The 21,744-nt window shown below is 38.4% G+C and overlaps 2 protein-coding genes and 1 long non-coding RNA gene across 4 annotated transcripts in view; 2 read left to right on the forward strand and 1 right to left on the reverse strand.

Annotated features, from left to right (window-relative positions):
- Positions 1-1,660, reverse strand: part of LOC133984543 (uncharacterized) — a 45,675-nt gene extending 44,015 nt beyond the window's left edge. Inside the window, exon 1 of the long non-coding RNA XR_009925419.1 lies at positions 1,581-1,660. This is a non-coding gene — a long non-coding RNA (uncharacterized LOC133984543). The remainder of the gene's footprint in view (positions 1-1,580) is intronic.
- Positions 1-16,174, forward strand: part of LOC133984539 (complement C1q-like protein 2) — a 64,377-nt gene extending 48,203 nt beyond the window's left edge. For both annotated transcript variants that reach the window (XM_062423939.1, XM_062423940.1), the window contains 3 exons: positions 15,092-15,154; positions 15,598-15,729; positions 15,823-16,174. In XM_062423939.1, the coding sequence (XP_062279923.1) occupies positions 15,092-15,154; positions 15,598-15,729; positions 15,823-16,106 (479 nt within the window). In that variant the 3' untranslated portion in view covers positions 16,107-16,174. The remainder of the gene's footprint in view (positions 1-15,091; positions 15,155-15,597; positions 15,730-15,822) is intronic.
- A 2,351-nt stretch (positions 16,175-18,525) lies between these two features.
- Positions 18,526-21,220, forward strand: LOC133984896 (transmembrane protein 69-like). The gene is made up of 3 exons (XM_062424398.1): positions 18,526-18,605; positions 19,870-19,914; positions 20,027-21,220. Exons 2-3 carry the CDS (start codon positions 19,870-19,872, stop codon positions 20,804-20,806), a joined length of 825 nt encoding a protein of 274 aa, XP_062280382.1. The 5' UTR covers positions 18,526-18,605; the 3' UTR covers positions 20,807-21,220.
- Positions 21,221-21,744: the final 524 nt, after the last annotated feature.

Raw genomic sequence — 21,744 nt, forward strand, 5'->3', positions numbered from 1 at the left:
TATATTGATGAGGGAGAATGATGGGGTCATTGTTTATTAACTTCTCAGTATGTATTTCACAAACTCAATAGTAATTTACTGTGGAGACAGCTTGACTCTTAATCCATAGCTGATACTGTTCTACCTCTCATGCTGGATGGAGTTGAAGTGCTCTGCTGGACAAACTACATAATGACACCATGTTTAAATCAGCCGATAATCGACCAATATGTGAGGACTGAGGTGGACAACCTGAAGCAAAGGCTACAGTCATGGAAGTCATGACTGATCATTCCTGCTTAAAATTACTCTAACACATTTTAAAATACTGATAATGAACCTCCAGGAACAGATGTCAAGTCATCATGGTACTAGACATATAGTATATTGAACAATGATGATTCAAAATTACAAATGAGAAAGAATAATGTCACTAAAAACCAGTTTACCTAAATATATTTATAATAGGATTTATATGACTGTGTAGCTGGATTTTTCTGGACAATATTTTATAAGAAAATATTCAGATTTCAGTGGATAAATCAAAGCTTAATAGAAACAGTGTTAATGAAATATTTTTTTTCAGCACATACAGCTGAACTGATCACCATTTAAGACAGGATGAACGTCACAGAAAACCAGGTGGAGACTCTGAAGAGAGATGGAGAAGGTAAGATTATATAAAACCTTAATACATTGAATAATAGTATGTTTTATGCTTATTAATAGAAGTGGATTAATAGTTGTTTACCATCATATTGCTGTAGTATTAAAATATGTTGCTCTCACTCTCAGCCAAACAGGTGGCTTTCTCTGCCTCTCTGTTGGCTTCAGGCTCAGGATATGTCGGACCGTTTAACACACACACTCCTCTAGTCTTCAGAAACGTCGCCACAAACATTGGAAATGCCTACAACCCAAACACAGGTACTTGAATTCACATATTTTAATAATACATTTGACTGTTCATGAATACAGTCAATTCTCCATTCATATCAAATGACAAAAAATGTCCCACAGGGTTTTTCATTGCACCAGTGAGAGGAGCCTACCACTTTGAGCTCTACATAGGTTCATTTGGTCCACATGATGCATGTGCTGTGTTGGTCAAGAATGGAAAGCATATTTTTACTGCATGTGAACAACAAACTAACGGTTATGGGACTTCTGCCAATGGTGCCACACTGCTTCTAGAGGTTGGAGATGTTGTGTTTTTGCGTCTGTGGCGAAACACAAGGATATATGACAATGAAAGTCACCACAACACTTTCAGTGGTCATCTGCTTTTCAACATGTGAGAAAGAAACAGTCCTTTTTCTTCACACACTATAGCAGTGTACCAGTCTTTGCTGATAGAAGCTGTTTCAAAGAGAAGAGATTTGTGAATGTTTCATCTGTTTCTGGATTTGCATCAAAATATGTGTGATAGACTGTGATGAGGAAGATATTATTCATTGGATTAGGGAAGTTCACAATGTTAAGAAACAATAAAACATAATTGTGTATCTTCAGCTGGATTCACATCAATGACACCACTGTTTGGTCCATCTCACCTTTACTGTCTGATTTATTTATACCATGTTTTACTTTGTTCTATAGACATGTAGATGCCCATGTTGATGTGAAAGGAAAGTTACCTCTGTACCTTTGAAAGCATATAGCTGTGTATTTGTTTACTTGTATCTAAGTATGCAATAACAACATTAATAGTTTGTGTATTTTAAGTGTTTAAAAAAAAATATTGCATTTGCTTGTATTTTAATAAAATGATAAACATCACTGCAGCTCTATTTGCGGACTGTTGTGTTTCTAAAGGATTATAGCTGGCAGTAGGAAATGTAAGATGTAAGTATATTTATGGTTGAACAAAAGTTAGACCCAAAATCACACAGTATGAGAAGTGAAGTTAACTTATTTGATTTTCTATAAATGTAAAATGAGCATGGTTACACTTCATTCTCTTTGATGTTTTTTGTCCTTTTCCTTTCAGTGTGGATGTTTTTTGTAACATTTGTAACTCTTCTCAGCCTCTTATCTGATGGGGGACTCTTTATCTGACTGTGTCATGAATGTTTGAACCAGTTCAGGTACTGATAGAGTGTTTTGTTTTATTTATGTGTTGTTCTTTAGTGTTGTTTTCCAGATAATATGTTCCAAGTGTTATCTATCTACCTGCATGTGTTTGACCAAAGAAAATCTGGTAAAAATTGATCAGGGTAAAACACTATAAAAGGCTGGGATTTACACAGAAACTACAAAGTTTAGATGCTGACAGTCACAGAATGGAGATGGCAATGTGTATTCCACTGCTGCTGCCGACCTGCTCTTTTTCCATGAGAAAATAAACAATGACAATTGAATTTTACATGGAAAGCAGACTGAATCCTAGCTGGGCCACGTTTGAGAGAAGAAGCGTTGTGTCCTGAGCCACCTGAGAACGGGACAGTGAACAGATGAGCCAATCGTCCAGATATTACAGGATCTTCATGCCATGCAACTGCGGGGGGGGGGGGGAGCTGCTGTCACACACCTGATTATGGAGAAAGTAACAGGCTGAACAGAAGCACCCTGATCTGAAAATGACTGCCTTAAATGGCAAACCACAGAAATAGCCTGTGGTGTGATGCTAAGGATACTTGAAAGTAGCATCCTTCAGGTAGATTGACGTAAGCCACTCTCCTCTGTCAACAGCACGCAGAACCTCTGCAGCGTTGAGCATGTAGAACTTCAAGACCTTCAGGAACCTGTTTAGTTCCCTTAAATTGTTTTTATTTTCTACAAGAAAGTAGGTTGGATAGAACCCCCCAGTTGGCTGGGGCTCAGGGGCCGAAAGTCCTAGGCCGCCCGCTGAACAGACTGTTGAGCTGGGCACTGAGACCTAATATAGTCACTGTGGTATGTATATATATAGCATAAGGTCTGATGAAGGAGTGATAAAGAGGTGCTGGGAGGCAGCTGAAGAACCTTTAGGCCTGCTGGGAGGAGGCGTGCTCCTGTGAAGCCCAGGAAGCTGTTGTCTTGTCTGTCTGGCTTGGACTGTGCACTCGAGTCCCTCCAGAGCAGCTGACCAAAACAGCTCACTAGGTTCCACTGGGATAATGCGGAGGGTCCTCCTACATGTCACAGTGAAAGCCAACTGTGCCAGCCAAACCTGGCGGTGAGCCTGGACGAAAGTGGACATCAACCCCCCCAGTTCTCTAGACATAAGTGCAAAAAGCCTGCAGAGAGGCATCACTAAAATTGTGTATGGAAGCATCGAGCGTAGTCTCCTACAGAAATGCGCGTGCCATGCGTGCAACTGCATCATAGGTCTTTAGAGAGTAGGTCATCTGTGAATCGACACTGGGGGCGAAGACAGTTGCATCTGACCTCACAGCATCATCAGGTGAGACAACGACAGCTGCTATAGCCGGCTTAATTGCTGGCATGCGGCTCAAGCCAAATTTGTCTGGATCCTGCATGGCTGCCAGGGTTTGGCCATCGGATGTCGAGAGAGGGCTCTAGTATCTCTCCAGAATACATGCAACTCCCTCAGGTATTCATCTGACAGAGGCACAGTTAAAGTGGCAGGTGCTGAACCACGTCTGAAAAAAACACTGGCAGGAGCTGACTGAGCTTGTGGAATGTCTAACTGCAGGTGGGTCAGGGCCATATGAATGAAATATCCTCGAAACCATCCCGAGAACTGCAGGCTGAAGAATGGGAGCTCACCTCAGTTACGTGGCAGGCTGCATCCTGGGAGACCATGTTTGCCCCATGTTCACCAACTCAGTGGCCGAGGCTGCCATTGAGAGCACATCATCTTCTGGATGCAACATGGCTGGAGGAGAAGAAGGAGCACCCGAATCCCCTGCACCAGTCCCAGACTGGAGGGCTAGGAGGAGTGATTTCATTTGGTTAAGTTCCTCAATTAACTGGTGTTACGGTCCCTCTAGCATTAAGACTCAATAGAGGCTGCAACAGAAATTAAAAGGACGCTCAGACACCAAGTTCACAATTAAACCAAAAGTTTATTTAAGTCAACAGTGACACTAAAAGCAAAGTGTCAACCAAAGGGGGATGGAGATCCCAGCCGAAATAAACAAAAGAAGGGGAAATCACTGGCCAGCCACGCATTGGGCCGTCGTACCCAGCTATTCCCCCTAGACAATCAAAAAGGGAAAAAAAGAAAGTAATCTATGGGTAATCTAAGTAATCTAATCATAAATTTACCAAATAAAACAAAACAGGTGTGTCTTACTGAAATAAAAACAAACAGGTAGAGCAGAGGAAGAGAGTACGCCAGAGCGAGCGAGTGAAGAGGGAGAGAGGGAGACCAAGCAACCAGCCGGGCACTACACAGCCCTCACTGCCCGAGGCATGAAGCTGCAGTTAATGCAGGGATCTTCTGAAAGACCCTTCCTCAGATGCTTGAGGCCAACGCGTGAGGGACCCATGTCATAGCCATCTTCAGGCTGCAGAGAAGCCATACAGATCGAACAAAAATGGTTAACCAACATGGTAACAACCAGCAAAATTCAAAACACAAATAAATAACAACAGATGCTGGAATGGGGAGTAAACACACTACCGTCACCAACAGGGGATATAAAAAATACATTTAAAATTAGCTCAAGTGGAAACACCTCTGCTAACTATGAAGGCAAAATGTATAAGAGCACACACTGCCTTCACCAACAAAGGATACTATACAAACAAAAAGTGGGTACAACCAACATTGCTACTGATTACTCAAACAAGGTAGCTCAAGTGGGCACAACGCTAACCGCTAATATATGTAACCAATAAAGTAAATAACACTACAAATGGCAGGAGAGGAAGAGAGTACACTGCCTTCACCAACAATGAACATGATAAGAAAATGATGAGAATGATGAGAAAATACTTAATAAAGGAAATGTATCACTAAACTTGGTACTTAACCAGCTGTAGAGACCACCCAACGATGATAATCTTAGGAAAGGAGTGTCTGCAAAAAACTGCAACAAAGTTGTCACAAGGCTACCAGCAACCAACAGCAGTGAAGTTGATACTTTAGCTTTAGCTCAAGTTCAGTGTCATGCAGTCTATTTGTGAAGCATATGGGCAGGACACTCTTAAGAAACCTACAGAAATGGCTGAATTTTGTTAACTTTTGTTGGGCAGAATAACTAGAAGACCTCACAGCAGTGAGTGACTTTTTGACTTATAACCCTTCAAAACAAAACTACTCTATGTCCACTAGGCACACTTTCTCACATATCAACATGTGATCATTTCAGTCACACAAACCCTTAAGTCTGGTATTGTTTTATTTGATTTTGTTGATTTAGTAGAGAGAGAAACTGATGAAATTGGAAAATTCCCACACAAAATATATAATGTTCAGCATCTAAAAGTATACCTGTATGTTCTTAGTTTTAATCAGACACTAAATATGGAAACTCGCACTGTAATTAGACAGCACAATTAAAACACAATGCCTAAATTCTTTAATCCATTCCATTAATATATATATTTTAAAAAATATCATCTTCATTGTGGTTTTGGGAGAAGCCAGTTTCTTGTCAGTGGTTAAAAACAAAAGTAGGTGTGACATCAGTGTTGTTGTTCTTCAGAAAGCCACACTTTATTACTTGATTGATTTATTGAGGAAACAAAGACAAAAGTACTCTCTCACCACTCTCCCTTTTTATTATGTTTTCAGTAAGTCTTTGCTTATCTCAACCAATTCACAATCTGAGATGGGTCACGATACCTGACCATGTTGTTAATGTTTGAGAGGGTAGATATGATGATGTTGTGCTCACTGTTCCTTCCATTACCTTTTACATAAAGTGTATTCAATGTTTACAAATGTAAATTGTTGTGATGATGAAATGAACGTAATAATCTGTCAGCGTACTAGACATCAGGTGATTTTGAGAAATTGTTTAATTTTTTTATAATCCACATTTAAAACTCATGAAATAATAAACTCTTAAACTTACACTTTAGATTATCTTGACATACACATCATTGAGAATGTATATGAAAATACACTTTTTTGAAGTTTGGTAACCTGATTATTCAAGCATTGGGTGTTACATTCCAATAGACTGTACATGTACCAATATCATTTATGTAGTGTTTCCATTATTGTTTTCTAGATAACAAGCTCCAAGCAATAAGTGAGTAATTATAACCATGTGTGACTGAAACTGACTGTTTTACTTATTAATAATTCCCTAAATCCTGTCTCAAAATGATGCAGTAAAACTAGTCCATGCATTTGTTACTTCTAGACTGGATTATTGTAATTTATTATTATCAAGCTGCCATAATAAGTCTCTAAAGACTCTCTAGCTCTCTAAAAACTAGAAAGATTGATCATATTACTCCCATTTTAGCTTTGCTGCATTGGCTTCCTGTAAAATAAAAATTCAGAATAGAATTTATAGTCTTTCTCCACCCTTTCAAAGCTCAGGATCCATCATAAGTTAAAGAGCTCATAGTACCTCATGAACCTACTCGAACACTGCACTCCCACCGTGCAGGCCTACTTGTGGTTCTTAGTATCTCTAAAAGTAGAATGGGAGGCAGAACTTTCTAATATCAGGCTCCTCTCCTGTGGAACCATCTTCAAGATTCGGTCCAGGGGGCAAACACCTGCTCTATGTTCAAGAGTAGGCTTACAACTTTCCTTTTTGATCAAGCTCAAAGTTAGGGCCAGCCAGGCTTGTCTTGGACCACCTCCTAGTTTATGCTGCTATAGGCTCAGACTACCAGGGGACTCCCACGATGCACTGAGCTCTTCTCTCCTCATCCCTCTTTCTTTCCATCTATATCCACTTACACTCATTTATTATTAATGCATTCACTAACCTAAACTTTCTCCCCCGAAGCCCATGATATGAATAGAGTTATTATTATTTTCAATGTTGATTGTTTTTCACTGTGCCCCTCTCTCTTCTCTCTCCCTCTTCTCCCTTTCCCCTCTACTCTTCATTTCTCCCTCTTCTCCTTCTCTTCTCCTTATCTCCCTTCCCTTTCTCTCTCTCTCCTCTGTCCTTCTTCTCCCTTTCCCCTCTACTCTTCATTTCTCCCTCTTCTCCTTCTCTTCTCCTTCTCTCCCTTCCCTTTCTCTCTCTCTCCTTCAAGCCCAACCAGTCAAAGCAGATGGTGCTATATGAATAAAGATTGATTGATTGATTGATATTATTTCCTTCTACCTGTCCTTTCTACATAGTTTTTTAAAACTTAATTTCAAATGTATATAAATACTACTCTCTCTGATATCCAGTGGTAAAGATTTCCACACCTTGGCTGTCCTGGACCAAAGTTTAATGTAAGTCCCCTGTGGTGGATGGTCTTATTAACCTCGAGACAGCACTGCAGGTTGTTACAAACAGTTTAAGCAGTTTTCAGTGCTCACTTATACAGACTATGAAGTGGTTACATTGATGTACTGTTTAACTGAGATAAACTCATCATCAGAGGTTCAGTGTAGTTTAGCTCATTTTATTTCTTATGAATATGAAATGAGCATGAATACACTTAATTCTTTGTGATATTTGTGTAATGTTCTCTTTAGTGTGGATGTTTTTGTAACATGTTGTTGTTCTTGTTCTACTTTATTATGATTGATTTATTGTGGGAACGTTTTATTACTAATTTCAGATATCAGCCTCTTATCTGTGTAAGGTCACTTTCATGTGTGTTTTTAGTGTTGTTTTCCAGATAACATGCTCCATGTGTTATCTACCTGCACGCAAGTTTGATCAAAGAAAATCTGGTAATGAATGACCAGGGTAAAACACTATATAAGGCTGAGATTAACACAGAAACTACAAAGTTTAGATGCACAGACTGACAGTCACAGAATGGAGATGACTATGTTTATTCCACTGCTGCTGCTGATCTGCTCTTTCTCCACGGCTCAGCTTCAAGAGGAGCCTGACAATGAAATTATTCCACATGGAAAACAGACTGAATCCAGAGGAGGAGAACCAGCAAATGCCTCTCATCAACAACCAGCCTGTCCACAAGACATTCATGCTGTGCTGAGAGAGATGACTGCCTTGTTGACTGAACAGAGGGTGGAGATCAGTCACTTACAGAGAGATAATGAAGGTACAGTAGTATGTGGGGGGTTGAGAGACAAGACATACTTTTTCTTTCTTATATATACTCCCTTTTGTTTTCCTTCTTCTTTTTTTTTAGCACAGGCAGCTAAGCTGAGAGACCTGGAAGGGCAGAAGACTGAGGTGGACACTTTGAAGCAGGAGATCAGTCATTTACAGAGAGATAATGAAGGTAGTCAAGGATGTCAAGAAGTGAAGTACGAGACAAGAAATAGTTTGCATTAAATATGCCTTATCATTTTTCTTCAATTTTATTTCTTCAGCACAAAAGACTGACGTGGACAACTTGAAGCAGGAGATCATTCATTTACAGAGAGATAATGAAGGTACAGTGGTATGTCGGGGAGTGAGGGATGAGACAGAAATATTGTTTGCTGAGAATATGTCTAATCATTTCTGCAACGTGTAGCAACAGCTACAAGGTGTGGAAATCATCATGACTGATCATTCCTGCTTAAAAAGACTCAGACACATTTGAAATTACTGATAACTACTGAACTTGCAGGAACAGATGTCAAGTCATCATGGTCCTATAAATATAGTATATACGTCATCACTGCAAAATGGTAAGAGCCCTGGACCAGATGGCTCTCTCCCTGAATTTTTTAAGAAATTTTGGCACAAACTTGCTCCGTTGCTATTGGATATGTTCAATGAATCATTTGAATTGGGTCTCCTTCCCCAAACTCTTAATCAAGCCTCCATCTCCCTTCTTCTAAAAAAAGGCAAGGACCCATTAGCCTGCACCTCTTATCGCCCAATAAGCTTATTGAATGTTGACTTTAAATTGTTATCCAAATTGTTAGCACTTCGCCTGGAATCATTCTTCCCTTCTATTGTTTCCCTGGACCAAACGGGGTTCATTCGAAACAGGCATTCTTTTTCTAACCTTAGACGTTTGTTCAATGTGCTTCATAATATCTCTTCTTCCGACACCCATGAAGCTGTAATATCCCTAGACGCCGAAAAGGCATTTGATAGAGTCGAGTGGGACTACCTCTTTTATGCCCTAGAAAAATTTGGTTTTAAGAATAATTTTATTTCATGGATTAAGTTGCTTTATTCAGCACCACAAGCCTTGGTTAGAACAAATAAAGTCCATTCTGAATACTTTCGCCTGTATCGTTCGACCAGACAGGGCTGCCCTTTAAGTCCTCTCCTGTTCGCAATCGCCATTGAACCTCTCTCGATAGCCCTTCGGTCTAATCCCCTTATTACGGGCATATCCAGATATGACACTCAGCTGAAGGTTTCCCTTTATGCTGACGACCTCCTTTTATATGTCTCCAACCTACCTGTCTCAGTCATGCCGCCCTTTCTACCCTTCATTCCTTTGGGAAAATATCAGGGTATAAATTAAATCTAAACAAAAGCGAGATATTTCCTATTAACTCAGCTGCTAAGATGTGTCCTTTGGAAAATTTCCACTTTAAAGTTGCTCTTCATGGCTTTGTTTATCTTGGAATCCAGGTTACACATAAATTTGAGGATCTTTATGAAGCTAATTTTACCCCCCTACTAACCCGAATCCAGAAAGACTTTGATCGGTGGTCTTTGCTCAATCTAACGTTGATTGCACGTGTCAACTCAGTCAAAATGAATATACTCCCAAGACTCTCTTACCTGTTCCAGTGCGTGCCGCTTTTCCTGCCTCAGTCTTTTTTCCATAAACTAGATGGCTTGATCTCAGATTTCATCTGGAATAAGAAGCCTCCTAGGCTACGTAAACAATATCTGCAGAGACCAAAGCCACTGGGAGGGCTGGCCTTGCCTAACCTGAGGTTCTACTATTGGGCCATCAATATTAGGATTCTTAAGTATTGGCTTCAATATGAGACTTTTGATCCTCCCCCAGCATGGTTAGTTATTGAGGCAAAATCAGTAAATCCTGTTTCTCTGAACGCCTTAGTGCACTCTCCTATCCACTCTTCCACCTTTCCTTACACTAAAAACATGATTGTCAAGACCTCACTTAGGGTCTGGGTCCAGTTTAAGTGCTTTTTTGGACTACAAACATTCTCTGTTTATGCTCCACTAGCTGCTAACCATGCTTTTCCTCCCTCCCTCATAGACAGTGTTTTTCTAAGGTGGATGAATCTGGGTGTTCGTAACTTTAGAGACCTCTATATAAATAATGTCTTTGCTTCTTTTCAGCAACTTTCAGATAGATTTTCGATTCCTAAGCAACATTTTTTTAGATATTTACAAGTCCGCAGCTTTGTTCATGACACATTCCCTTGCTTCCCTGACTTACCTTCGGACTCGGCTTTAGATAGCTTTCTGACACCAATCCCCACTCTTAAGGGCTCTATCTCATATATTTACAATCAAATCAATCTTTTACGTTCAGGGTCTTTAGTCTCATTAAAGTCACTTTGGGAGGGGGACCTGGGGGTGGCGTTGTCAGAAGAAACTTGGACAGAGATTTTACGACGTTTTTAATAAATCTTCTATTTGTGCCAGACACAGTCTTATTCAGTGTAAAATTTTACACCGTACCTATTACACTAAGGCCCGACTGGCTAAGATTTATGATAATGTTACTCCAACTTGTGATAGGTGCCTCCAATCTCCTGCAAATTTGATACATACATTCTGGCTTTGTCCGTCTTTACATAATTACTGGACTGAGATTTTTAATACTCTATCAGAGGTAGTTGGGGAGGAATTAAAGCCAAATGCTCTGACCGCACTCTTTGGGGTTACTCACCCTTCTCTCAGCAAGGCTAAAAAGGATGTATTTGCTTTTGCGACTCTGTTAGCCAGGAGACTGATTGTTATTAATTGGAAATCTGCAACTTCACCTTGTTATACTCGTTGGATTGGAAATGTTCTTTATTTTCTTAAATTGGAGAAAATCAGTGTTGTTTTTTTTTTTTGTTTTTTTTTTTTATATATATTGTTTGTTTTGATTTATTTTATTGTGGTTGTTCCAATTTCATGCAAGTTGTTTGGGTATGCAGCAATCCTTAAGGAACACCCTCTTCTGTTGTTTCTCCAAAAAGAAATGATGTGTACTTGACCCAGTATATGTGAATGTATATAATTGTATACATCTGCAGAACCCAATAAAAAAAAAGTTTGAAAAAAAAAATATAGTATATATATTGAACAATGACTAATGATCCAAAATTACAAATTAGGAAACAATAAGGTCACTGAAAGCCATTTTTCCTAAATGTATTTATAAAGGATTATAATGTGTATGTGGACATTTCTGGACAATATTTTGGTCAAAAATCTCCAGATTTCAGTGGAAAAAACAAAGCTTAATGGAATGATAATAAAATACTTTTTTTTCAGCACATACAGCTGAACTGATCACCATTCAATCCAGGACAAATGTCACAGAAAACCAGGTGGAGACTCTGAAGAAAGATGGAGAAGGTAAGACTCAAAACGAATTAATATGAAGAGTTTCATTGTTATCCTATTTAGATTATTCAAAATATAATATAAGAATATACCTAGAATAGAGGCGTTATAAAGTGTATTCATAGTCATTAACCATATTACAGTAATATCAGCCAGTATTAAGAAATGTTTCTTTCACTCTCAGCCAAACAGGTGGCTTTCTCTGCCTCTCTGTTGGCTTCAGGCTCAGGAGATGTCGGACCGTTTAACACACACACTCCTCTGGTCTTCAAACACGTTGTCACAAACATTGGGAACTCCTACAACCCAAACACAGGTACTTGAATTCACATATTTTAACAATTCATTTGACTTTTCATTGACAACAGTCAGTTCTCCATTCATATCAAATGACAAAAAATGTCCCACAGGGTTTTTCATTGCACCAGTGAGAGGAGCCTACCACTTCGAGTTTCACATAGGTGCACATGGACATAATTCATATCCTTCAGGTGCTTGGTTGGTCAAGAATGGAGAGCATATTGTTATTGCATGGGAACATCAAACTAACGGTTATGGGAAGTCTGCCAATGGTGCCACACTGCTTCTAGAGGTTGGAGATGTTGTATTTTTGCGTCAGTATCAAAACACAAGGATATATGACAATGGAAATCACCACAGCACCTTCAGTGGTCATCTGCTTTTCACCATGTGAGGAAGAAACTGTCCTTCAGCTACATTCACATCAGTGACAATACTGTTATTCCTCTTTACTCCATCTCACTTTTACTGTCTGATTTCTTTACACAATGTTTTTTGCTCTATAGAAATGTAGATGCTCATGTTAATGTGAAAGGAAAATTCCCTCTGTACCTTTGAAAGCGTATAACTGTAGTTTGTTTACTTATAAATATCTAAATATGCAATAACAACATCAATAGTTTGTACATTTTAAGTGTATTTTTTACTGTTGTGTTTTCTTAAATTGTAATAAAATAAACATCACTGCAACACTATTTGTGGACTGTTGTGTTTCTAAATGATCATAGCTGGCAGTATGAAGTGTAAGATTGGTCAAAAGTATTCTCATGATTGAACAAAAGTTAGTGCCACAATCACACAGTATGAGTGAAGTTAACTCATTTGATCTCTTATAAATGTAAAATGTTCATGGTAACACTTCATTCTTTGTGATATTTCCGTCATTTCCTTTTCAGCGTGGATGTTTTAGTAACATTGATGTCATTGCTCTTCAAGTCAGACTATCACAATTTTAACGTACTGAAACTAAATGTAAATATTTTGTCTCCTTTATGTTTCTGTGACAAAGTCTCTACACAGACTGTTCAGTTAGCTAACTGTTAAGCAGCTCTAATGCGATGTTAGTGAAATAGTAAAAAGATGAGAAGAGTGGTTAGTTTCATTGGATTGTTACTGTACAGAGGACTGGTCTGTTTTTGGCTGACAGGCTCTTGGTTTGATGTTTGGACACAAAGAAGAGTAAAGTAAGTCATCACTGGTAGTAATCAGTTAACTTCAGCTAACTACACCTGAGTCTCTTATGGACATGAGCTGATTAATAAAAGCCAGGCTGCCTGATTTATAAACTGGCTCATAAAACTGACAAATATTCTACTTTTTTTCTACCATTTGTATTTATATTCAGTATTTACATTCAGTATTTACATTCAGTATTTATATTCAGTATCATTTGTTTTTATTATAAACATAAAAGAATAGATACTGCTCACTAAATAATGATCACTCCACCACCTCTCCTGACATCTAGGTTCATGAGAGTGAGTCAGAGACAGGTACAGGATGTAGGGACAGTGCAGAGATCCTTTGCTATGGTGAGTGATGAAAGGGATTTTACAGTTTATAAAAAAGTCATTTCAGTCAAGGTGACCAATAAAGTCAGGAGAGTATCACATATTTGAAAATGTGATAATTTAATATCATACTTTTTCCCAAGTGAACCATCCTATGCTATGCTCACTCTCAAACTGTAAATCCACAATGGACCCTTAAATTCAATGTTATTTATCTGTAAAGGCATAGACCACCCAAAAAAATAAGAATTTGCAAATGACTATCTCACCTTTATATGACTTCTATACTTAGCTTTTTAATAACTTCTAACATGTGATCTGGGGCCAAACACTTCCTCTGGATGTAATTATAAAATGTACCCAGCATTTTTCTCACAGTATAGTCAGATCAAAGGTTCAAAACACCTATTAAATGCACCAGAATACAGGAAATGACATCTACTCTGTTGAAAATGTTATAGGGGAAGAAGCACCAAACCCCCCCCCCCTCCAATTAGATGTCACACCCATATTTCAAATGCTTCCTACGCCCATGTTGTATATAGTCATGTTTCTTTACTTATAGTACAAATATAATAAAATGTATTTGATGTATGGTGGCGACCATCAAAGAGTCACAAAAAGTTTGGGGGGCCGACTCAACTTCGCTCAAATCAATAAAAAGGTTTTCTGAAAAGTTGACAGCTCTGGTTACTGTCTTTCCCGCAGCATCTAAAAATATACCTGTATGTTCAGAATTAAGAGTTCTAGTTGTTAATCAGAGACTAAATATGGAAAATTGCACTGTAATGCGAGCGAACACAGGTCAGTCATAATGGATACATTTTTTTTTATTTATGTATTTATCTCCATTACAAAGCAGCCTAATATAAATGTTTAAAATGGATCAGCTTTACTGTGCTGCAACAGTCACAACAGTCCCACATTATGACCTAATATTTATTTTATGGTTTGAGGAGAAGCCAGTTTCTTGTCAGTGGGGGAAAATTGAAAGTAGGTGTAACATACGTGTTGTTGTTTTTCAAAAAGCCAGACTTTATTACATGATTGATTTATTGAGGAAGCAAAGACAAAAATACCCTCTCATTGACCTTTTAATTAGTTTCATAATATCTGATCACGTTGTTAATGTTTGAGCAGGTACAGATGATGTTTTTTTGCTGACTACTCCTTCCATAACTTGTTTTATATAAAGTGTATTTAATGAGTACAAACTTAAATTTGTCTGATGATGACGTGAAAATAACTTTATCTGACTATGTCATGAATGTATGAACCACTAAAGTTACTGATAGATCATGTATCTCGTTTCATTTGTGTGTTTTTAGTGTTGTTTTCCAGATAACGTGCTCCATGTGTTATCTACCTGCACGTGTGTTTGATAAAATAAAATCAGGTAATGACTGACCAGGGTAAAACACTATATAAGGCTGGGATTAACACAGAAACTACCAAGTTTAGATACACAGACTGACAGTCACAGAATGGAGATGACTATGTTTATTCCACTGCTGCTGCTGATCTGCTCTTTCTCCACGGCTCAGCTTCAAGAGGAGCCTGACAATGAAATTATTCCACATGGAAAACAGACTGAATCCAGGGGAGGAGAACCAGCAAATGCCTCTCATCAACAACCAGCCTGTCCACAAGACATTCATGCTGTGCTGAGAGAGATGACTGCCTTGTTGACTGAACAGAGGGAGATAATGAAGGTACAGTAGGGGTTTTGGGTAATGAGAAATGAGACAAATAATTTTTTCATAGATTGTAATAATATTTTAGAATTCTTCTCATTCCCTTCTTTTTCCTATTCTTGTTTTTTAGCACAGACAGCTAAGCTGGAGGGGCAGAAGACTGAGATGGACAACTTGAAAAAACAGCTACAAGGTGACTGGTCACATAAAGCCAGTTTTCCTAAATGTATTTACAAAGGATTAAAATGTGTAACTGGATTTTTCTGGACAATATTTTATGAAAACATTTTTAGATTTCAGTGGATAATTCAACGGTTAATAGAAATAGTGATAATTAAATACTTTTTTTCAGCACATACAGCTGAACTGATCACCATTCAAGACAGAACAAATGTCACAGAAAACCAGGTGGAAACTCTGAAGAGAGATGGAGAAGGTACGACTCAAAACTAATTTATATGAAGAGTTTCACTCTAATCATATTTAGATGATTTGCAACCTTACCTAGAATGGTGAATAGGAGACAATACACAGAATAATGGTTTGTTATTATAATATTAATAGAAGTTGTTCATTATTATTAACCACCTTATTGTAGCATCAGCCACTATAAAAATATGTTTCTCTCACTCTCAGCCAAACAGGTGGCTTTCTCTGCCTCTCTGTTGGCTTCAGGCTCAGGAATAATCGGGCCGTTTAACACACAGGCTCCTCTGGTCTTCAGACGTGTTGTGACAAACATTGGAAACGCCTACAACCCAAACACAGGTACTTGAATTTACATATTTTAACAATTAATTTGACTTTTCATTACAACAGTCTATTCTCCATTCATATCAAATGACAAAAAATGTCCCACAGGGTTTTTCATTGCACCAGTGAGAGGAGCCTACCACTTTGAGTTCTCCATAGGTGCAGGTGGACATAATTCTCATGGTTCAGCTGCTGCGTTGTTCAAGAATGGAGAGCATATTTTTATTGCATATGAACATCGAACTAACGGTTATGGGAGTTCTGCCAATGGTGCCACACTGCTTCTAGAGGCAGGAGATGTTGTGTTTTTGCGTCTGTGGCAAAACTCAAGGATATATGACAATGGAAATCACCACAGCACCTTCAGTGGTCATCTGCTTTTCACCATGTGAGAAAGAAACAGTCCTTTTTCTTCACACACTATAGCAGTGTACCAGTCTTTGTTGACAGAAGCTGTTTTAATTAGGAGATTAGTGAATTTTTCATGAGCCAGAATTTCTTTTCATTTGATTAGGTGAGTGCAGTAAAAAATCCAAAAATAACTGTACATTTTCAGCTGGATTCACATCAGTTACACCACTGTTATTCTTCTTTGTTCTTTGCTCCATTTCACCTTTACTGTCTGATTTCTTTACACCACGTTTTACTTTGTTCTATAGAAATGTAGATGCTCATGTTGATGTGAAAGGAAAAATCCCTCTGTACCTTTGAAAGCTTATAGCTGTGCATTTTTAAGTATGTAAGTATGTAATAACAACATCAATAGTTTGTACATTTTATGTTTATTTTTCTCGATTGCATTCTCTTATATTTTAATAAAATAATGAACATTACTGCAGTACTATTTGTGGACTGTGAATGAATGATCATAGCTGGCAGTAGGAAGTGTAAGATTGATGTACTGTACTTTATATTGTAAGTGTGATACTGTAATTAAAACTGACTGTGTTTACTCATTCATGAGATTGTAATGAGCTTATTACAGTATGTAATATGCACAGTAGGTGCATTTTGATCTCAACTTTCATAACCATAATTTTTCTGTAATATTTCTCTGCCTGTTAATTCACATTCTTATCAGTGGAATTGCACACTGATTGCTTGGAGATCTGCTCAACATCATAGAATTAGTTATTAATGGCGCCGCCATGAGGATAATAACAAAACTTTTTTTATACCCAGGTAGAAACTTGGTTCCAGTTGTCGCACATTTTTAGATTATATTGTTTAATCATATTTTGGATATATAACACCACCATGGGGCCCGTTATAAAGCAGCTTTGAGACAGAACCTGATGCTTTGAAACATATATTTGAATCAAATGAGCCTTCTTTGATTTGTGGTTGTTGCATGTGCAGATGGTTTTGGAAGTTGTGAAATGGTGCAGGACAAACCACCTGCAGCTGAATACCACCAAGACCAAAAAGATGGTTGTGGACTTCAAGAGGTCCAGCCTCTCTCTGTTACCAGTCTCCATTGAGGTGGTTAATGTGGAAGTAGTCAGGAATCACAAATATCTGGGGCTGCATCTGGACAATAAACTGGACTGGTCAGCAAATACTGATGCACTCTACAGGCTCTATTTCCTCAGGAGGCTTGGGTCTTTCAACATCTACAGCAAACTCCTCCTGATGTTCTACCAGTCTGTCATGGCCAGTGTCCTCTTCTATGCTGTGGTGTGCTGGGGAGGCAACACTATGAAGAGGGGTGCTGGACAGGCTGGTGAGGAAGGCTGGCTCTGTTGTTGGCTTTGAGCTGGAGGCCCTGACATCAGTGGCGGAAAAGAGGACCCTGAACAAGCTGCTGTCAATAACGGACAATGACCATCACCCCTGGCCTGCACAGCACGATAACCAGACAGAGGAGTATGTTCAGCTGCAGACTTCTGATGCTATCATGCTCAACTGACAGGTTGAGGAGGTCCTTTGTCCCCTGGGCCATCCAGCTGTACAACTCCACACTGTAGGAGAGGGGTGACTGACTTTGGGATTTGCTTTGGGACCAATGAAGAATTTATCTTATCTTATCTTATCTTGCCTTATCTTTTATTGTTTTTAAGCTTAGCTGTTGCAACTGGTAGTAGGCTGTTTGGGAGACACTAGGCTATGGGGATTTTGGCCCTCATCACTTATATTGAAAGCACATTTGAAGGGGATCTTTTAATAGCCAGTATGAACAGAAGGAATGATTACAACGAGTAAAACCTTTTTCAGTGTTCATGTGGACACCTGACTATTGTTTTAAAACAGACTTTAAAAAATGATGAAACTCTCCTTTAATTGAACGATGCAATCAGTCAGCAGTCCTGCAAATCAATGACATAATGTATTCTGTGGCGCTAATCAATAACGTACATGGCCCAATTAGAAGAAATAACACAAGTAGCAAGTTTATTTTAATTTTTTTGTTGTTCAATGGTGTAGGCTATACGTCTTTATTTATTTATTTATTGAAACAACAATTGAATACACATTCAGGCAAACACCACATCACGCATACAGTCTATACAATTCAGAAATGTGTTCCATATATGAAGAAATAAGGATTATAACATAGTAAATTAAATATAAAGATAATAAAAAAAGTAAATAAATAAATAATAATATTTCAAATTAATATAATATAATATAATATAATATAATATAATATAATATAATATAATATAATATAATATAATATAATATAATATAATATGTAATTAATAATAAAAAAAAGTTTACTCGTATTTATTCTGCTGCTGTGTTATGGCGGAACTGAAGTTTTCCGAGCTCATGGTGAACACGGAAAGAATAAACCAGCGTACCAGCGTGCTCCCAGCTCCAAGCACCGTCTATCTGACCTCCGGGAGAATAAGTCATTAAAATATGAGTCTTTCACTGTGAAAACAGAGGTAATATTTCATTGTCTGTATTTCAGGAGTGTGAGCTGTCACTTATATATCTGTGACCATGGTAACGGTGTTGTCTCTCTGCAGCTGTATCTTCATGACTTTGATAGATTAGTTTGTCTGGTTGTAGTTTGCTGCTGGAGAAATGTGAAGATGTCACTATGGGTGTGATAAATACAGTGATTATTAACTGGTTTGACTGGTTTCTGCACCTTATATTCACCCTGGACCAGTTAGTCTGACATGCATCTGTGTGTGAGTTGGGGTGGAGCTGTCTGAGAGATTTAGTTGCAAAATGATTTGTTTTGCATGTTAGTCTATTAATCGATTAGTTAATAAACAGGAGACTAGTCTGCATATGTCTTTTATCACTGAATGCAGACTATTAAACTTATTTTCTCACTGTAATGGTGTATTTTACATGACTAAGACCAAATAATTTCACTGCATCGGTCTAATAATTAAATATTCAAGCTATGCAAGTCAAATCCTGAGACTTGTTGCTTATTTAGTCAGTAATATTTTGGATATGATAGAGGATTACTTAAAGTGCCCCTCCACTCAAAAATATGTTTTTTCTTCTTGTTTCACAGTTGAATGTTTGAGCTTCACTGTGCCGAATGATGTCTGTGCAGAGTTTGACACTATTTTCACATTCATCTGCTAGAAAATGGAAAGTTTCTCTATGCTAATTGAAAACCTGATTTAAAACTGGCCCTACAAGCCTGATTTGTGACATGTTAAATACTTTGAAAGCCAATCCTTGTCCCATAATTCAGCTTGAAGCTGAAGCCTGCGGTGCACAAATGCTGAGAATGGACTTTAGAGCCAAGTAGGAGAATTTGTGTGTCCCGCAGTTACACTTTAGAAATGAAATTCACATATGTTTAGATTATTGAAAGTTTAAAGAGGAAGAAGTAAATGTCATTTTAAAGATTCTAATTGAATCTTTTTTGTGGAAAAAACTAGTTATTATTACAAGTAGAGTCTTTACATATATCTTAAAAAATGCAGGGAGAAGATCCTTAAGTATCTTTTATGGAAAAATGGCAGGAATTCAGTGGTTTTCTTTTTTTTGGTTCGCTATAATGTTAAGCTGTCTGTGCTTGGGTTTTGAACTGTTGGTTGGACAAAACAAGTGTTTCAAGTAAGTCAACTTAGGCTATGTTTGTTATTTTAGCATTACTAGGTGAATTAGCCTTCAATGTGTGTGTTGGTATGTGTTTGTTCTCTGCTTAACTTGACCTCTTCTTATATTTTTCAACAGATGTTCTCTGTTATATTTAGAAGAAGCACCTTCACTGCCCAGAAGGTAACGGACCACTTATGATTTTCCATCTCCTGAAGCTCTATTATTCATATTGCTAATATTTAAGATGTAATGAAAAAATGTTATATCTCTAAAATGAATGTGTCTTTCTCAGGTATTGCACTGGGCAGTTCCTCCACAGAGATGCTGGATATCTTCGCTGGCTGGAGCTTCTGATGGTGGATCCAGCCGCCCAACGACATGTTGGGCCTCATCAGCCAGGCTGCCCTGTCCAGAACAGGCTGCTGGACCAGCAAAAGTTGCTGCTGTTCTTGGTTTCATGAGGAACGAACCTTTCCTGAGCCATAGTGCTGCATTTTTAGCGAGGAACCAACATTTCCACTCTTCTGCTGTGAGGCAGAAAAAGCGTCCACAGCCTTTACCGCCTCCCAGAGAGCTTGATCTGCTCCGTTATGACATGAAAGACTTGTGGAAGGGTCCCAAACCTGCCCTGTACCTGGGGTTAGCAGGGCTGATCCCCTTCGTCTCACCGACTCTGTTCATGGCTATGAGTGAAATCTACATCCCAGAGTTGGCCTACGCTCAGTTAGCTTACGGCGCCTCCATCGTTTCCTTCCTAGGCGGAGCTCGCTGGGGATTCGCTCTTCCTGAGAGCAGCCCGGCCAAACCTGACTGGATAAACCTGGCCAACAGCGTGGTTCCCTCCCTGTTGGCCTGGGTGGCGATGCTGATGAGCGACAGCATCATTCCTGCAGTAACCATGGTGATCATGGGACTTGGAATCTCGCTGCATTATGATCTGTCTCTGCTGCCCACCTACCCCAGCTGGTTCAAAGCCCTGCGCTCAGTCCTGACTTTCGTGGCATTTTTTTCTCTTATTGGGACACTCGTAATTAAGGAAATCTACCCAGAAAAGAAGATTTTCACAGATTAGTAGTATAAAAAAATATGCAAACTGTGCTTTTGTTTTGATGATCAAACTTCACGGTTTTTCTTGATGTTTGAAGTTTCTGCCCCAGGTGACATCTTAATAACTGTCTGTACGCTTTTGTTTAGTTGCAAGTTATATTGTATATTTAACAGATCATGACATGACCTCACCTGTGTAAAAGCAGAAAGTGTCATGTGCACTCATCTTTTAAAAGGAGGCTGCAATGAAATATATTCATGGATGTTTCCTCTCTTAACAAAATGACTTCAAAATGACTTAATGAACCATCCCAAAATTATTCTTAAGGAATACATTTGTGACCCTTTTTTTTTACCACTGGGAGGCGCCAAATTCAGAAATTCTACATTTGCATCATCATTTAATGAACTGAACAAAATGGACTGAAAATGTGGAGTAAGTTCATGCTCAATGATTATCAAATAAATGCATTTGGAACTTACTGCAACATACGGTGCTCTTTTTTGACTAAGGATGATATCTATCTTTAACATGAAAAAAAATGCTTTAAATGTGCCTGTTTCCTGACCTGCTGGGCCTCCTGCTGTCCTAGACTTCATAAAGACTGAGTCCCCCCAAAAGAACCACACTCTAGTGTTTATTTTATGATGTGAGAGAATACCATGATGAAATGTGAGAAGCTTTAACTAGCCATTTCATTTTACTTGACTCAAATAATTGGTTTGAAATGATAATTATGAATTTTAAAGTTGTTAGTCTAGAACTGGACAGCTGAGAAAGCAGTCATCTTTAATTCATTTTTTAGGTGTAACACTTTCAGGTTTATTTTTTACTTTTTTTACCTGGGCAGGATCAGACAGCTCAAGTCAGGAGTACTGACATCACTGAGGAAAAGAGTATTACATAAGATATAAACTGGAGTAATCTGTACTTAAAGTCTCAGGTGTGAACAGCACACCATC

Source organism: Scomber scombrus, chromosome 8 (assembly GCF_963691925.1).
Source record: "Scomber scombrus chromosome 8, fScoSco1.1, whole genome shotgun sequence".
NCBI lineage: Eukaryota > Metazoa > Chordata > Actinopteri > Scombriformes > Scombridae > Scomber > Scomber scombrus.

Excerpts from the sequence above, each read along its gene's own strand:
- LOC133984896 (XM_062424398.1), top strand. The coding sequence starts at position 19,870 with ATGTTCTCTGTTATATTTAGAAGAAGCACCTTCACTGCCCAGAAG. Across the intron at positions 19,915-20,026 it reads GCACCTTCACTGCCCAGAAG|GTATTGCACTGGGCAGTTCC; the intron begins GTAACGGACCAC and ends TGTCTTTCTCAG.